General features: G+C 41.7%; 1 protein-coding gene across 2 annotated transcripts in view; it reads right to left on the reverse strand.

The window, feature by feature from the left end:
* Positions 1-2,079: 2,079 nt before the first annotated feature.
* Positions 2,080-14,046, reverse strand: part of Canx (calnexin) — a 41,890-nt gene continuing 29,923 nt past the window's right edge. For both annotated transcript variants that reach the window (XM_010623753.2, XM_010623752.3), the window contains exons 9-15: positions 12,111-12,224; positions 11,588-11,744; positions 8,920-9,135; positions 7,874-7,993; positions 6,961-7,084; positions 6,725-6,804; positions 2,080-3,693 (exon numbers count right to left, since the gene is read on the reverse strand). In XM_010623753.2, the coding sequence (XP_010622055.1) occupies positions 3,640-3,693; positions 6,725-6,804; positions 6,961-7,084; positions 7,874-7,993; positions 8,920-9,135; positions 11,588-11,744; positions 12,111-12,224 (865 nt within the window). In that variant the 3' untranslated portion in view covers positions 2,080-3,639. The remainder of the gene's footprint in view (positions 3,694-6,724; positions 6,805-6,960; positions 7,085-7,873; positions 7,994-8,919; positions 9,136-11,587; positions 11,745-12,110; positions 12,225-14,046) is intronic.

The raw sequence follows: 14,046 nt of genomic DNA on the forward strand, positions 1-14,046 counted from the left end.
CCCGGCCCCATTGTTTTCCGCGCCGCCGCCGCCGCCGCCATCTTAAAATTGTTTTCAGGGCTCTCGGAAGAGGGCGGGGCCTCTGCCGGCGACCTCGAGTCACGACTGACCGACCGAAACTACAACCAATCAGAATTAAGAATAGGCCGCCCGAGGGCGTAAGGACGAGCACGTAAGCAGTGCGCTACGCTACTGTATTTAAAAGGAACGCCGAGGCGCCGGGCGAAGGGAAGCCTCTGGGCGGGCCTCAGCTTCGGGGCGGGGCTAGCTGTGACTGACAGGAGCCCGCCCAAGCGGCGACTGGTTCCTCGCCAGCCCCGGGAGGAGGGCCCTTCCGGGTCCCCAGGGGAAGACTGCCGGGGACCCCGCACAGCACCCTTTCTCCCAGCTCCACCTGCCCCGCTGCTTCAGCGTCAGCAGTTTTCTTCCACCTCATTGCTTACACTTGGACGCCCCCACGCCATCGCCAGGAGGTTTCCTTCCGCCCGCACCACGAAGCTTTGGGGCTGTCAGTCTCCACTTGTTCGAGGCTGGCTGATTCTAAGAAGGCCGTTGAGGGAAGCGCGTCAATCCCAGCGCTCAGTGTAGACTTAACTGCAAAGGGCATTGCACTCCGCAGGGAGCCTGCTGGGTAAATCCGGGTCACCCGCAGAACCCAGACACTGGCGCTCAGGCAACCTACTAGGCGGGGCCCTGCACAAGTTGGGGGAAACGGGAGCAACGAAGCAAGTGTTCGTGCTAAACCGCGAGTGGGGCAACAAGATCCATAGCTGCAGGTGTGCTCCTGACTTTGTGAGACATCACAGCAGCTCTTTTAGTTTTCTAACTTATTAGGGCTTATGAAAAGGTGTTAAAATCAGAATAAAAAACGAACACTAAGATGTTTTTATACAAATGCAATAGAAAAATACAAATATTTTCAGAGGAGGAGGTGGCCACAAGGCAGAAGTGCCTAGAGATCATGAGTCAAAATGCAGCCCTATTCTTTTAGGGGTCTTCAGACATAAAATTTACACCAGAATTAAACACTTTTCCTTTGCGGGGAAAAGAGTGTAAGTGCTCTGCTACTGAGCTACATCCCAGGTCTGAACAGGAGAAACTATATAGTGTTCCTATAGAAATGGATCCTGTAAGTCTTAAAAGAATGTCTACAAATTACTATAGCATGCCCTACTTTTTTTTTCTAAGATACTATCCCTATTATACAAAAGAAATTGTTGAACTAGAGGCATGACCTAAATGTAAGATTGAATCAAGTTCTCCAGACATAAAGGTATTATTTCACCATTTTTAAGTTTCTACACATTAGCAAACTCGGCCAATGAAAGATGATGAACCTACTACAGAAACAGTAAAACACCCATCCAAGGTTACTCTGAAGAAGTTCAGTCAAAAGCAGACACTTAACACAGGGCTTTTATGTAACACCATTTAGTACCGAGACAATCTGAAAACAGTGAAGAGCATTTTGTGGGTAAAAGACAGGGACACAGCTGATGGAAAACGGGCATTTCATAATAATGGGGACAAGTAACCAGCATGTAAAATTTGAGTATCAGTGCCTTTTTGAGAGCTGAAAATTGATCATTGTAACAAATGTGTCACAAATTTAAGCAGGAGGCTCCATCTTACACACTGGAAAGAAAAAAATGAAGGTACGTTTTTTGTTTTCTCTTTTAATTCTGCTAAATAACCTAAAAGGCAATGAACACTAAAGATAAAACCTGTGATCTTATAGCTCACCAGGAAGAAAGCAGGCATGAAATACAATGTCAACGGAGAATGAAGAAGGCAGATTATCGGAAATGCAACAATCCCCACACCCATTTGCTTCAAGGAGAAACCTGCAGACATATTTTCAGGTCTTGCTAAATAATTGTTTATTTGCACTCAATACATTTGGGAAAGTCTGCTACATAGCTAAGGTCACTGTGACCACGGGAACAACAGATGAGAAAGATAAAGCACTGAACAGCAAGAAAAATGCATCCCACACTCCAAAAAAATTATAACTGAACCAGTGTTTCAAAAAAGATAAAAGAAATGGGTACAGCCTTCGCTTTTTACAAATGTACTTCCTCCCCCAAGGCTCCCCACTATAAACACCATGGAGTGTTTATATATTCAGTGCAAGGAGCAGCATCCTCAGTACAAGTGAAAGACTTCTAAACAAAGAATAAAGCTGCAACAACATCTGTTTCTGAATACATCTCAGTGTGGCATAATAATCATCTGATTACACTCTAGTGATGAGAGGCTTTGATAGCACCCATTTGCATTCCACAAGAAAAAACAAACCTAAAATTGCTTCTGAAAAAAAATTCTTCAAGCCACATTAAAAAACAGGACTGCTTTATTGTGTAAATTTAAGACAACGACTGTTACATCAACTGCAAATGAAGACTTAAAATATCCAACAAAAATCAGATAACTCGGATGCTATATGTCACTCCTCCCATAAATACTTTTAGCCTGTATTCAATTACAGTCAGTTCTGAATTGGCCCACCTCTGGATTAGACTTCTAAAGTCTACACAGAACAAAAGAAATGGAAAAAAAAAATCAAAGTGTATATTCTATTCTGTACTTTGACCCCAGAAAGGTATGGGTCTGCTTTAGAAAGAAAAGAAACATGTAATCACAATAAAGCTAACACTATGCAGAGCTTTATAATCATTTTCAACAACGGTCTACAAGCTGCGCTGTGAAGAAAATGCATAGCAGAGGAGAAAGCTGGGAACTAGGGGAATAGGTAAGGAAAACAGTGTCAACACAGTGAACAAGTGACGGAAACATCTACTCGGGAGCTCACATGCCCTGTCAGTGTTCCTGACACCTGCTCCCAAGGCGCGCCAGAGCCTCCCTGTGTGTGAAGCAGGAATGCCCAAGTGCTGCATTAAAGCCACCTCCTCCACTAACTGCAAAGCTGTCTGGAAATCAAGTAGTTCCAAGGGCAACAGAACACATGCACCTGACGGTCTAACCAACATCAAGGGAAAAGGTATGTTTTATATGTCTTTTTAATACAACTTAACAAAACCTTTATATAAATTTGGGCTTCTATCCAATCCCGCCTCGATTTCCTTAGGAGGAATTTAGTAGTGGGAGCAAGCAAAGCATTATAAACACAAATGACTGCACTTTAAGCATGATTATCAATTAGAAGGGATGGAGACATTTGAATGTTTTCAATACCAAACTTAAAAAAAATTATTATAAAAACTGCAACTCATTCCTCTAGTATTTCTAAATGTTGGTGTTATTTCTGCATGGACAGATTAATATATTAAATTAAGCCAAAATTTTAGAGTGGCAAGGTTTTACGATTCTATTTTTAAAAGGTGTTTAAAAAACAAAATAAAACAAAAAACACAAGTTAGCTGCTTTATGTTACATTTCACAACCATTATGTTAAATGTTTTATCTTCTATAGAAACAGGGTCCTTCCTTTGTGTCACAACTGCAATTATTTACTGCTAGATGTTTAAAATTACACAAACTAGTGTTCAGCTGGAACTTGTTGATGATGTCTGAGGTTTTCAGAGTTTCAACCGAAGGGAGGCCAGGTCCTCTCTTAGGACCACACTTGCAAGGGAAGGGAAGGGAGAAGAAATCACAGATCAAGTTCTTAAGATTGTTTCACTCTCTTCGCGGCTTTCTGTTTCTTGGTGATCTGTTCAAAATTTCATCCTCCTATTGGTTGAAAAGAAAAGAAATGTACTGTAATTAGCACCTTTAAAAAGATATGTAAGTTAACCAAATTTCCAAGATGAGCCAGGTAAAAAAATAAAACATATGAAGATAAAACAGAAGAAAAATGATTACTAGAAAATGCACCACCAAGAAACAACTGTCTTAATTTGTAAATAGGGAAGTGAGGAGGGGGTGAAGGGAGGGCAGGAGTAAGGGGAAAAAATGAGAACCAAGACCTGTCATGTAAAGGTACAAGATCCCAACAATGAATGTAACTGTACTGTATACCTAAAATGTACCAATAAACTCAAAGAAAAAAAAAAACTGTCTTAGAAGTAGTGGAGTTACAAATATTCTACTTTTGTTTTCATTTTTTTTTTTGGTACCGGGGATTGAACTCGGGACCTTATGCTTACAAGGCAGGCCACCGAACCACTGAGCTAAATCCCCAGCCCTAGTTTTCATCTTTTGTTTTACAAAAAGAAATACTTTATCTGACTTAATCTTAAACAAACTACTTGACTGTGGTACATCTCCTCCATTTTGAGGATAAGACACCTAGAATTCAAAAGAAGAGTGCAAACAATCTGAGTGAATTATAAACTGGTGCTCTTTCTGCTCTATCACAGATGAAGGCTCAAACTCACTCCCCTTACCTGTAGCAGCAACTTTTTAGTGTCAGATATGTGAAGGTGGGGGAAGTAGCCCACGTAGAGCACTTGCCTAGCACACACAAAGCACTGGGTTCCATCCCCAGCACCATTAAAAAAAAAAAAAAAAAAAAAAAAAGCATGAGATATGTCCCTACATTCAAGACCTACACTCTGGTTGGAACAGAACATATCCATTCAATATATAAACAAGAATCAGGCGGGGTGGTGCACGCCTACAATCCCAGCACACTTGGGAGGCTGAGGCAGGAGGATCTCTGTGAGTTGAGACCAGTCTGGGTTACATAGTAGTGAGTTCCAGGTCAGTCTCAACTACACAGTGAGACCCTGTCTCAAACACACACACACTCTCACACACACACACACATACACACACACAAACACAAGATTCAAAAACCATTGATTTTTATCAAAAGGAAGACAAGAGATATGGCTGGAAAAGGAATGCGAGTAAAGGTTTGCACTATGGAGCAGACTCAACCCAGAGGTGCTCTAAAGAAGGGACTTTGGTTAGCAAAGGTGTACACAATAGTCTTTCTCATACCCTGCAAGCACAGTCTACCACAACACCCAGACCCAGAACCCCAAGTAGTCCTCACAGTCCATTCTCCTATCATCCTGCTCAGAGCCACACCAGCTTGCCTGGATCAGTAGAGAAGCCTAACTGGTCTCCCCTGATTCTCCCTAGTCTAGAGAAAAGACAGCAGCCATCGCAAATATAAACTGTCATACCTGTGCTCAAAAGCCCACAATGGCTACCAATATCACTAGGAGGAAAAGCGGTCTATGCAGCGACCTGTGAAGTCCCTCTCATCTGCAGCCCCTTCTTTTTTTTTTTTTTTTTTGGTACGGGGGATTGAAATCGGGTCCTTGTGCTTACAAGGCAGGCCACTGAACCGCTGAGCTCAATCCCCGGCCCGCCCCTTCTATTTTTTATTTTGAGACAGAATCTAGCTGAATTACCCAAGCTGGGTCTGAACTTCTAATCCTCCTGCCTCAGCCTCCCAGCGTGCAGGGATTACAGACATGAACCACCAAGCTTGGCTTAATAAATTCTTTAACACTGTAAGCCATGACACCTCTAGCACTCCCACTATTTTCCTGTCTGAACTTTTTTTTCCCCCAGTACTAGGGATCAAACTCAGGACCCTGCCCTTGCAAGGCAGGTATGGTGCCACTGAGTTAAATCCCTGGCCCCTGTCTTAACTTTTCATAGCTTATTTGATACACTGTGTAACAACAAGGCCTGGGAATTAGCTCAGTGGTGCCACCACCTGCCTCACAAGTGCAAGGTCCTAAAATAAGAACCAAGATAGATTATGTAAAAGTGCAAATTTCCAATGAATGTTATTTTATTGTCTACCTAAAATGTACCAATAAAATTAATTTTTAAAAAATAAAATTCTAGGAAAAAAACAAGTGCAAGATCCTGAGTTGGATCTCCAGTACAAAACAAAGACAAAAACAAAGCCTGCAATATACGGTGTGACATATTTCCAATGTCTACTTCTCATTTTGTTTCCCTGTAACAACACTTTAAATTCCCCTTTGGTTCACTAACAACATATGGCACGCAGGAGGTTTCAACGAATACGGTATCTGAGGCCGGGCATGGTGCTGCTGCACACCTGTAATCCCAGCACTCAGGAGGCTGAGGCAGGAGGACTGCTGTGAGTTAGAGACCAGCCTGGGCTACACAGTGAGTTCCAGGTCACTCTCACTACATAGTTAGACCCTGTCTCAAAAAACAAAATAAAACAAAACAAATAAGGTATCTGTCAAAGGAACGGATAAATCCATGGACAGCAGAGGCAACAGTGCACACAGTAATCGTGCAAGAAATACTTTTTGAGGTACCACCAAGAAAGGAAGGTGAGACAGAACAGTTACAAAACTTAGAAGGTCCCACCTTAGAAAACATTATTTCCCTCTACAACCTTTTACTTATTTCATGTGACTGTTTTCATCACAGAAAATACTTGAGATTCAGATGTAAAGCACTGACCTGCACCAAGAATCCACTTTAACAAAACTGTCTCTAAATGAATTTTTTACTGCCACAGCCATCTTAAGTTACTTATGAAAATACTCTGGAAAATATCCCTGATACCTGCCACAAATTCCCTTTATTTAAATGTACCTTCAGCTTACTTGTTTAAAATACAAAAGATGTGCCAGGCATGGTAGCGCATGCCTGTAATCCCAGCACTCGGGAGGCTGAGGAAGGAGGATCACTGTGAGTTCGAGATCAGCCTGAGCTACATAGTGAGTTTCCGGTCAGTCTCAACTACACAGTGAGACCCTGTCTCAAAAAACCCCCAAAAAAATAAAATATAAAAGATGTTACCCCTTTATTTTACCTCTGCTTTAGGTTTTCTGTCTTCCTCCTCTTGACTAACAGTGCCAGCATCTTCTTCAGCATCACTTTTTTGTTTTTCTTCTAAAATACAAGTTAAAAAAATTAAACTGAGGAAAACCTCACATGTGACTTTAGTAATTAAGACAATTAACATCTAAAATTTTTTGCTAGGACTTGTCTATCAGGGTTTGAAATTAAAACCTTAGTCTCATCTCTTTAAGACTTTGGACTACTTACCAAGCTTCTCTTCACCTTCCTCCTCCTCATCACCCTTATCTTTTTCTTCTTCCTTCTCTTCCTCCTCCTTCACATCTGGTTGAGGAGCATCAGTCTTCTTGTACTCCACAGCACTGGACTGTTTCTGAAATATTACCCCAGAGACCAACAACTTTATTCATATTTTCGTGTTATTATGTTACCATTCAATTACTGAATGCCAAGAGAAAATTCTATATCAGACTGTATTTAGGGGTAGATATACAAACATAACTCAGAGCTTCCTTTTACGTGAGAATGTGTGTGGGGCTCAAGGTAGAAGAAATGGTAAGAACAAGAGGTCAGGCAGCAAAGTATAGGTCTAGCTTTGTCACACGCACTGAGGGAGAGATGGGAATAAGGCTGGGAATGGATGCAGTTCCAGTTCTGAAGTGCTATGAATCCAAGGTGAAGCATAAGCCTCAGTTATAGAAACAGAGAGCATGCAAAAGAGCCAAACAAGAAAAACTCGTAAGAAGGCACACACACGTTATTGTTTTGAGAAGGTGGGCAGAGTTGGGGGGCAATGGGTGAAATAAAAAATCAAATAAATTACAAATATTAAAAACTGAAACAGGAATTCCAGGAGGAATAGCAATGCTGGTTTGTGCCCAGCTAAGTTGTTCTTTTTTAAGAAAAGATGCACCAAAGTACTAAGAAAAGTAATCGTGTAGACTATATAATACTGGCAACTAGGGGCGTGTAAGTCCTACTCCCACTTGGGCACAATGAATAATCACTGAGGCATAGTGAATAAGGTTTCAGAGTCAAAACTCAAACTGTGGCCCACCCAGTCATTACCAAACTGCTACAAAGAAAACCTTAGGTAATGTATCTCAGTTATTTTTAACAACATGAGTTCTTTCTAAAAGTAATTCCAAAAAAGCACTCCTACCTTTCCAGAACAGCAGAAGAGGATTACAAGAAACACAGGCAAGGCTACAGTCAAAAGGTAGACCACCCAGAGCCATGGGCGCTCCTCAGCTGCCTCAAGCATCTGCCCCACCACGCCTGGCTGAAAAACAAGACAGCAATGATGAAAACTACTGGATTCTGATCCCAAATAGAGTGTACTATTTGTTCCAAAGTTTGGTCATGGCAAGGCACTACATAGGCTCCCCGTTTTCAGGGTTCAGGCCAAAAGGTTCATATGATGTAAAAAGAAAATTATCATCTTCCTGTTCTCTTCATCATCCCAGGACTCTATTCTCACGATTAAAAAAGCTGGCTTCTTAATCACCTGCAAAAGGCTCCCTTATCTTCAGGAACCAGGTGTGTAGAATTTGGAGGTGGGATAGAACCTAGGCAGTGGTGGCAAGCCTTTGAGGCTGTTCTGCAGCAGCAGGCTGTCTGTGTTACTGGCAGGTCCAAAGGTTAACCGTCACTGACCTAGGGCCCTGCACATGTCAAGCACATGCTCCTCACAAAGGTATAATCCCAACCTTTGAAGAGCTGGGTCTCCCTTGAGACAGGGCCTTGCTATGCAGCCAGGCTGGCCTCGCACTCCTGATCCTCCTGCTTCATAGGCTCTGGAGTGTGTATCACCATGTCCAACAAAAATGCCTTGATCTCAGTCTCCCTGGCTTCCCAACACTCAACTCAGTCACAGAAATGTGTGAAAATTCCCTAGTGGAGTAAACCAAGATTCAACATCTTAAAAGGGCCTTAAAACAAACTCTAAATGGTAAACTGGCAGATCCATTTAAAATAAAACACCTGCATATAATACAAAAAGAAATCTTAAGTGACTACATTAATGAGATCATAAACAAAAACCCTGTATTTTTTTCTTTAGCAGGCACACACTTACACTTATTATGACAATATTCCCAAAGAAGAGGAAAAAAACCAAACCCTTAAAAGATGGCCTTTCACACAGTAACGGTTCACCCACAACCTGCAACAGATGTAAGGACGCACCAGACACCAGCAAGTACCAACCTCTGCAGCTCCATCAGCAGCTTTCTTCAGGCCCCACCCATCACTGGCCCAATCATCAACTACTCCTCGTTCACTACTAATAATAAAGTTGTCGAAAAAAATGTCAGAAGTCATGGACCACAGCTCCAAACCAATAGCACTAAATGGAGTCATCTTGAAGGGTTCCAGATCTTCGAAGAAATCTGGATTTGGTATTTTCCTGGGTTTCCAGATTCCCTTTACAAAACAAAAATTTCCAAATAATTACTTCAGATAATGATCAAGAAAAACCAACTATAAGATTGATTCTGCATAATCAGTGTAGATGACACTGACTTTATCAATGATACTTTATTAAAAAATTTTTTGAAACAAAGTCTCATCCTGCAGTTCATGCTAGTCCTGAACTCATGACAATCCTCCTGCCTCAGCCTCCTGAGTGCTAGGATCACAGGCGTGTGCCACCATACCTGGCTCTAATTCCTTTCAAACATACTTTTGTCCCGGTACCAAAACAAAAAAAACAAAAAACAACAACAAAAAAAGCAAACAAACATACTTTTGTCTCTTAGATTTTTGGACTCCAATTACTTTCAATTTTTATTATCTGTGACCTTGTTCCAAACTTACACCTTTATTCTGCCCAACTCATTCCAAGAGTTTCCACTCTTCTCAGTGGTCACTGGAAATGGGAGTATAGGTCAATACAGACTTCCTCAGTGGCGATTTAAAATAAGAGACACTTGATCTTCAACCAGCAATTCACTTCTAGATAACTACCTCGAAAAACCCTACATGTAACCAGAAAGCACATGGATGATTAGTGACTGCAAAGGCAAAAGTGGCAATGCACCTAAATGGCCACCAACAGAAGAGATAGATAGCAGTGGTTTTTTTTGTTTTTTTTTTTGAGACAGGGTCTCACTATGTAGTTGAGACTGACCTGCAACTCACTACGTAGCCCAGGCTGGTCTCCAACGCAAAGCAATCCTCCTGCCTCAGCCTCCCGAGTGCTGGGATTACAGGCGTGCAACACCATGCCTGGCTAGATGGCAGTATTTTTAAGTACAATTTTCTTTTCTTTCTTTTTTTGGGGGGTGGGCTATTAATTTTTGAGGCAGGCAGGCTTTCACTACTTGGTTTAGGCTATCCTTCAACTCACTATGTAGCCTAAGGTGATCTCAAATTGACACTGATCCTCCTGCCTCAGCATTCCTACTACTGGGATTACAGGCGTGTGTCACTATGCCCCGCCTGCTTTGTTTCTTAATTACACAGCCTAGGCTGGCCTTGGCCTCAGCCTGTTTAAGTGCAATTTTTATTTTACCTTGTGAGTACACAATTTTAAAAAATACATTTTACAACAAAAAATATATGCAAATAGAAAGACTTTCACTTAAAATTTAAATTCTGACAGAGGAGAAACAAGTGATTATAGTTTTGCTAGATTAGAAACAGAAGATAGAGAAGGATCTGAGTGGGTACATGTTTTCAAAGTAACCTGGAGCTTAGTAACATTCCTACGTGTATTTGTATCAGCTCACATGAGCCTTAGCCATTTCACTGGTGAAGGTATTGAGGTCGAGAAATGAGCAGACCCTGAGTTGGAGGTGTCAACTGCTACCACAGTCCTCTACGCCTCACATCGCACAGATCGCCAATCTTGAGATACGGATCCTGTGGCTGAAGGACCCCTGCACCACCTGACAGTAAGTATTCAAATTAGAAGTCCGCCATTTTTCCTCTTTGTTTTTAACTTTTTAACTTCATATCTTTATTTTCTGTCTTTAAACATAAACTGCAAAGGAATTATGAAAGTTTGTCTCTCTAGTTTCTAGGTTTTTCACACTTTTTTTTTTTGTTTTGGTTTTTTGAGACCAGGTCTCACTATGTAGTTGAGAATGACCTGGAACTCAATATGTAGCCCAGGCTGGTCTCTGTCACAACACTTTTGTTGAAGGGTACTGGGGGTTAAATATTCACAGCTAGGTGAATATTCACATATTCATCACTGGGCAACAACTCAGCCCTTAAAATTTTATTTTGAGAAAGTGTCACACTAAAGCTGGCTTCAAACTTACAATCCATCTTGACATCCCAATTAGCTGGGATAACAGTCATGCACTGCTTTACCTGGCTATCCTTGTACCTCTTAACCCACTAAACTCATACTCTTTTTTTGTAGTACTGAGGATTGAAGCAAGGGCCTTCACACTGAGCTGTATCTCTAGCCCTTTTGTTTTTGTTTTTTTTTTTTGTTATTGTTGTTGTTGTTGTTTTTTCTTGAGACAAGAGTCTCCCCCAAGTGCTGGACTAACAGGCATGAGCCACCATGTCCAGCAATCTAGATATATACAGAGAGAAAAAAAACTTTTTGTGAAGCAGTATCTCACTAAGTCACTAAACTGCTCAGGCAGATCTCCCCGTCTTAGCTTTCCATAGTGTATGTACCACCATGCCCCAGCCTACTTCCTACTTAGAGACAATTTTTTAGGCGAGGGATCAAAGTTGGGACCTTGCTCTTGCAAGGCAGGTGGTGGAACCACTGAGCTAAATCCCAGCCCTCTACTTCCTACTTAGTTTCATAGTCTGAATATAGTGATCAACCTGGAAGCCTCACTGCAGAGAAAACTTTTGTCTAGATACAAACAGATTAACAAAAGCAACTCAATCACCAAGAGGCACAAACCTGGTAGTTAGGGTTGTCAATCATGGGAGGCTTCCATTTGCCCTTATAATTGGGGTTGTCAATCATAGGTCGCTGCCAGACCCCACAGCCAGGGGCTGACTCACATTTAGGGTTGGCAATCTGAGGGGCTTCCCATTCCCCATCCATGTCCTCATCCCTGTAGAGAACACAGAACAGGTTACAAACTGGTTCTGGGCTGAAGCACTGTGAACATGTACCCAGCCCGGGACTGCCAAAATCCTGTTGAAATGCTTTCACGGAATCTTGTAGAACATCCATCTTCTTGCTTTTCACTTCCAGTAACAATAACTTGTAACAAATGCATTGTAAAAAAAACCATTATGATGAAATGCAATTAAAGATGTAGACCTTTCCCTTTAAATTTGGGGACTTGGTTGTATTTAAGTATTAATTTTTATTCTAATAAAAACCAGGTAGTACTGTATACCTAAAATGTACCAATAAACTCAATAACAGGGGGAAAAAAACAGGAAATTTAAAAAGTGAACATCAAGCTTCTTACCAGTCTTCTGGCTTCTCTGCATCTGGATCGGGTACATACTCAGGCTCATCATCTAACCAACCTTCAGGCTTTGTGGCCTCTGCATCTGGAATCTTAGCAGGGGCATCCTCATCCCTTAAACACGAAAAGAAAAACCAGTTATGCCAACACTAACCAGAGAATCATGGTAGAGTCCAACTTAGCAGCTTAGACCTTACTCTCAAAATTTAAACAATTCCTCTTCAAAAGTATTTGTGAATCATGTATGAAGGTCCCAGTACGCACAATAAAGAAATACAGCTCAATAAATAAAAGATAACTCATTAAACAGGGAGTTGGGGACTTAGCTCAGTGGTTCCGCCACCTGTCTCCCAAGTGCAAGGACCTGAGTTTGATCTCTGGTACTGCAAAAACAAAAAACAAGCTGGGCGTGGTGGCGCACACCTGTAACCCCAGCACATAGGAGGCTGAGTCAGGAGGATCGTTGTGAGTTTGAGACCAGCCTGGGCTACACAGTGAGTTGCAGGTCAGTCTCAACTACATAGTGAGACCCTGTCTCAAAAAACAAAAAACAAAAAAAAAAAAACGAAAAGAAAAGAAACAAAAACAAGTGTTAGTCACCAAAAGAAAATTAAACATTTAGGAATGAACCTAACGGAAGGAAGTGAAAGACCTCTGCAAGAAAAACTACAGTACTTTATAAAAAGGAAATTGAAGAGGATATTAGAAAATGGAAAGAAGCCAGGCATGGTGGCACATGCCTGTAATCCGAGCAATCAGAAAGCTGAGGCAAGAGGATCGCTGTGAGTTCAAGACCAGTCTGGGCTATATAGTGAGTTCCAGGTCAGTCTCAACTACATAGTAAGATCCTGTCTCAAACAAAGCAACCCGTCCCCCCAAAAAAGAAAGAAAATGGAAAGAGCCGGGTATTTAGCTCAGTGGCACAACACCTGCCTGCCAAGTGCAAGGTCCTGAGTTCGATCCTCAGTACAGAAAGAAAGAGAGGGGAGAGGGAAAGTGAGAGAATAAAATGGAAAGAGGTGGACATGGTGGCACACAGCTATAATCCCAGCATTTGGAAGGCTGAGGCAGGAGGACCACTGCAAGTTCAAATCCAGCCTGAAATATATATCAAGACCCTGTCTCAAAAAGGAAAGGGGAAAGGGGAAGACAACCCCCGTTCCTGGACAGGTAGAACCAATACAGTCAAAATGGCCATAGTCTCAAAATTGGTATGTATTTTTTATGCACTCTCAAATAACCAACAGCATTCTTCACAGAACTGGAGAAATCCAGTCAATCCAATCAATTCTAAAATTCACATCAAGAAGAGATGCTGGGGATTTAGCTCAGTAGTGCCACCGCCTGCCTTGCAAGCAGAAGGCCTGAGTTCGAACCCTGGTAACCAAAAGAGGGGGAAGAGGGACAGAGAGAGACAGACAGACAGACAGACAGACAGCGCACACGCACACACACACACACACACAGACCCAGCACAGCAAAAGCATTCCTGGGTAATTGGAACAGAGCAGGAGGCATCACAACCCCAGACTGGAAATAATACTACAAAAGCTACAGTGATAAAAACAGCATGGTACAGGTACAAAAACATACAGGTAGATCAATGAAACAGGAAAGAAAATGCAGAAACATGCACATTCAACAGTTTGATCTTATGAGCCAGGGGGTTAGCTCAGGTAGGGGCACCTGGCAAGCACAAGATCCTGAGTTTGATTCCTGGTATCAGAAAAAAAATTTTTTTTAAATCTTTGACAAAGAAGCTAAAAACACACACTGGAGGGCAGACAGCTTACTTAATTAATAAACTGTGCAAGAAAACTGGCTGTCCGCATGCAGAAGATTGAGTCTAGACCCATATCTGTCATCTACTGAACTAAAATCAAAATGGATCAAAGAACTAAATGTTTTTTTTTTTTTTTTTTTTTTTGACAGGGTC

Source organism: Fukomys damarensis, unplaced genomic scaffold (assembly GCF_012274545.1).
Source record: "Fukomys damarensis isolate Sample0158 unplaced genomic scaffold, DMR_v1.0_HiC HiC_scaffold_9, whole genome shotgun sequence".
Taxonomy (NCBI): domain Eukaryota; kingdom Metazoa; phylum Chordata; class Mammalia; order Rodentia; family Bathyergidae; genus Fukomys; species Fukomys damarensis.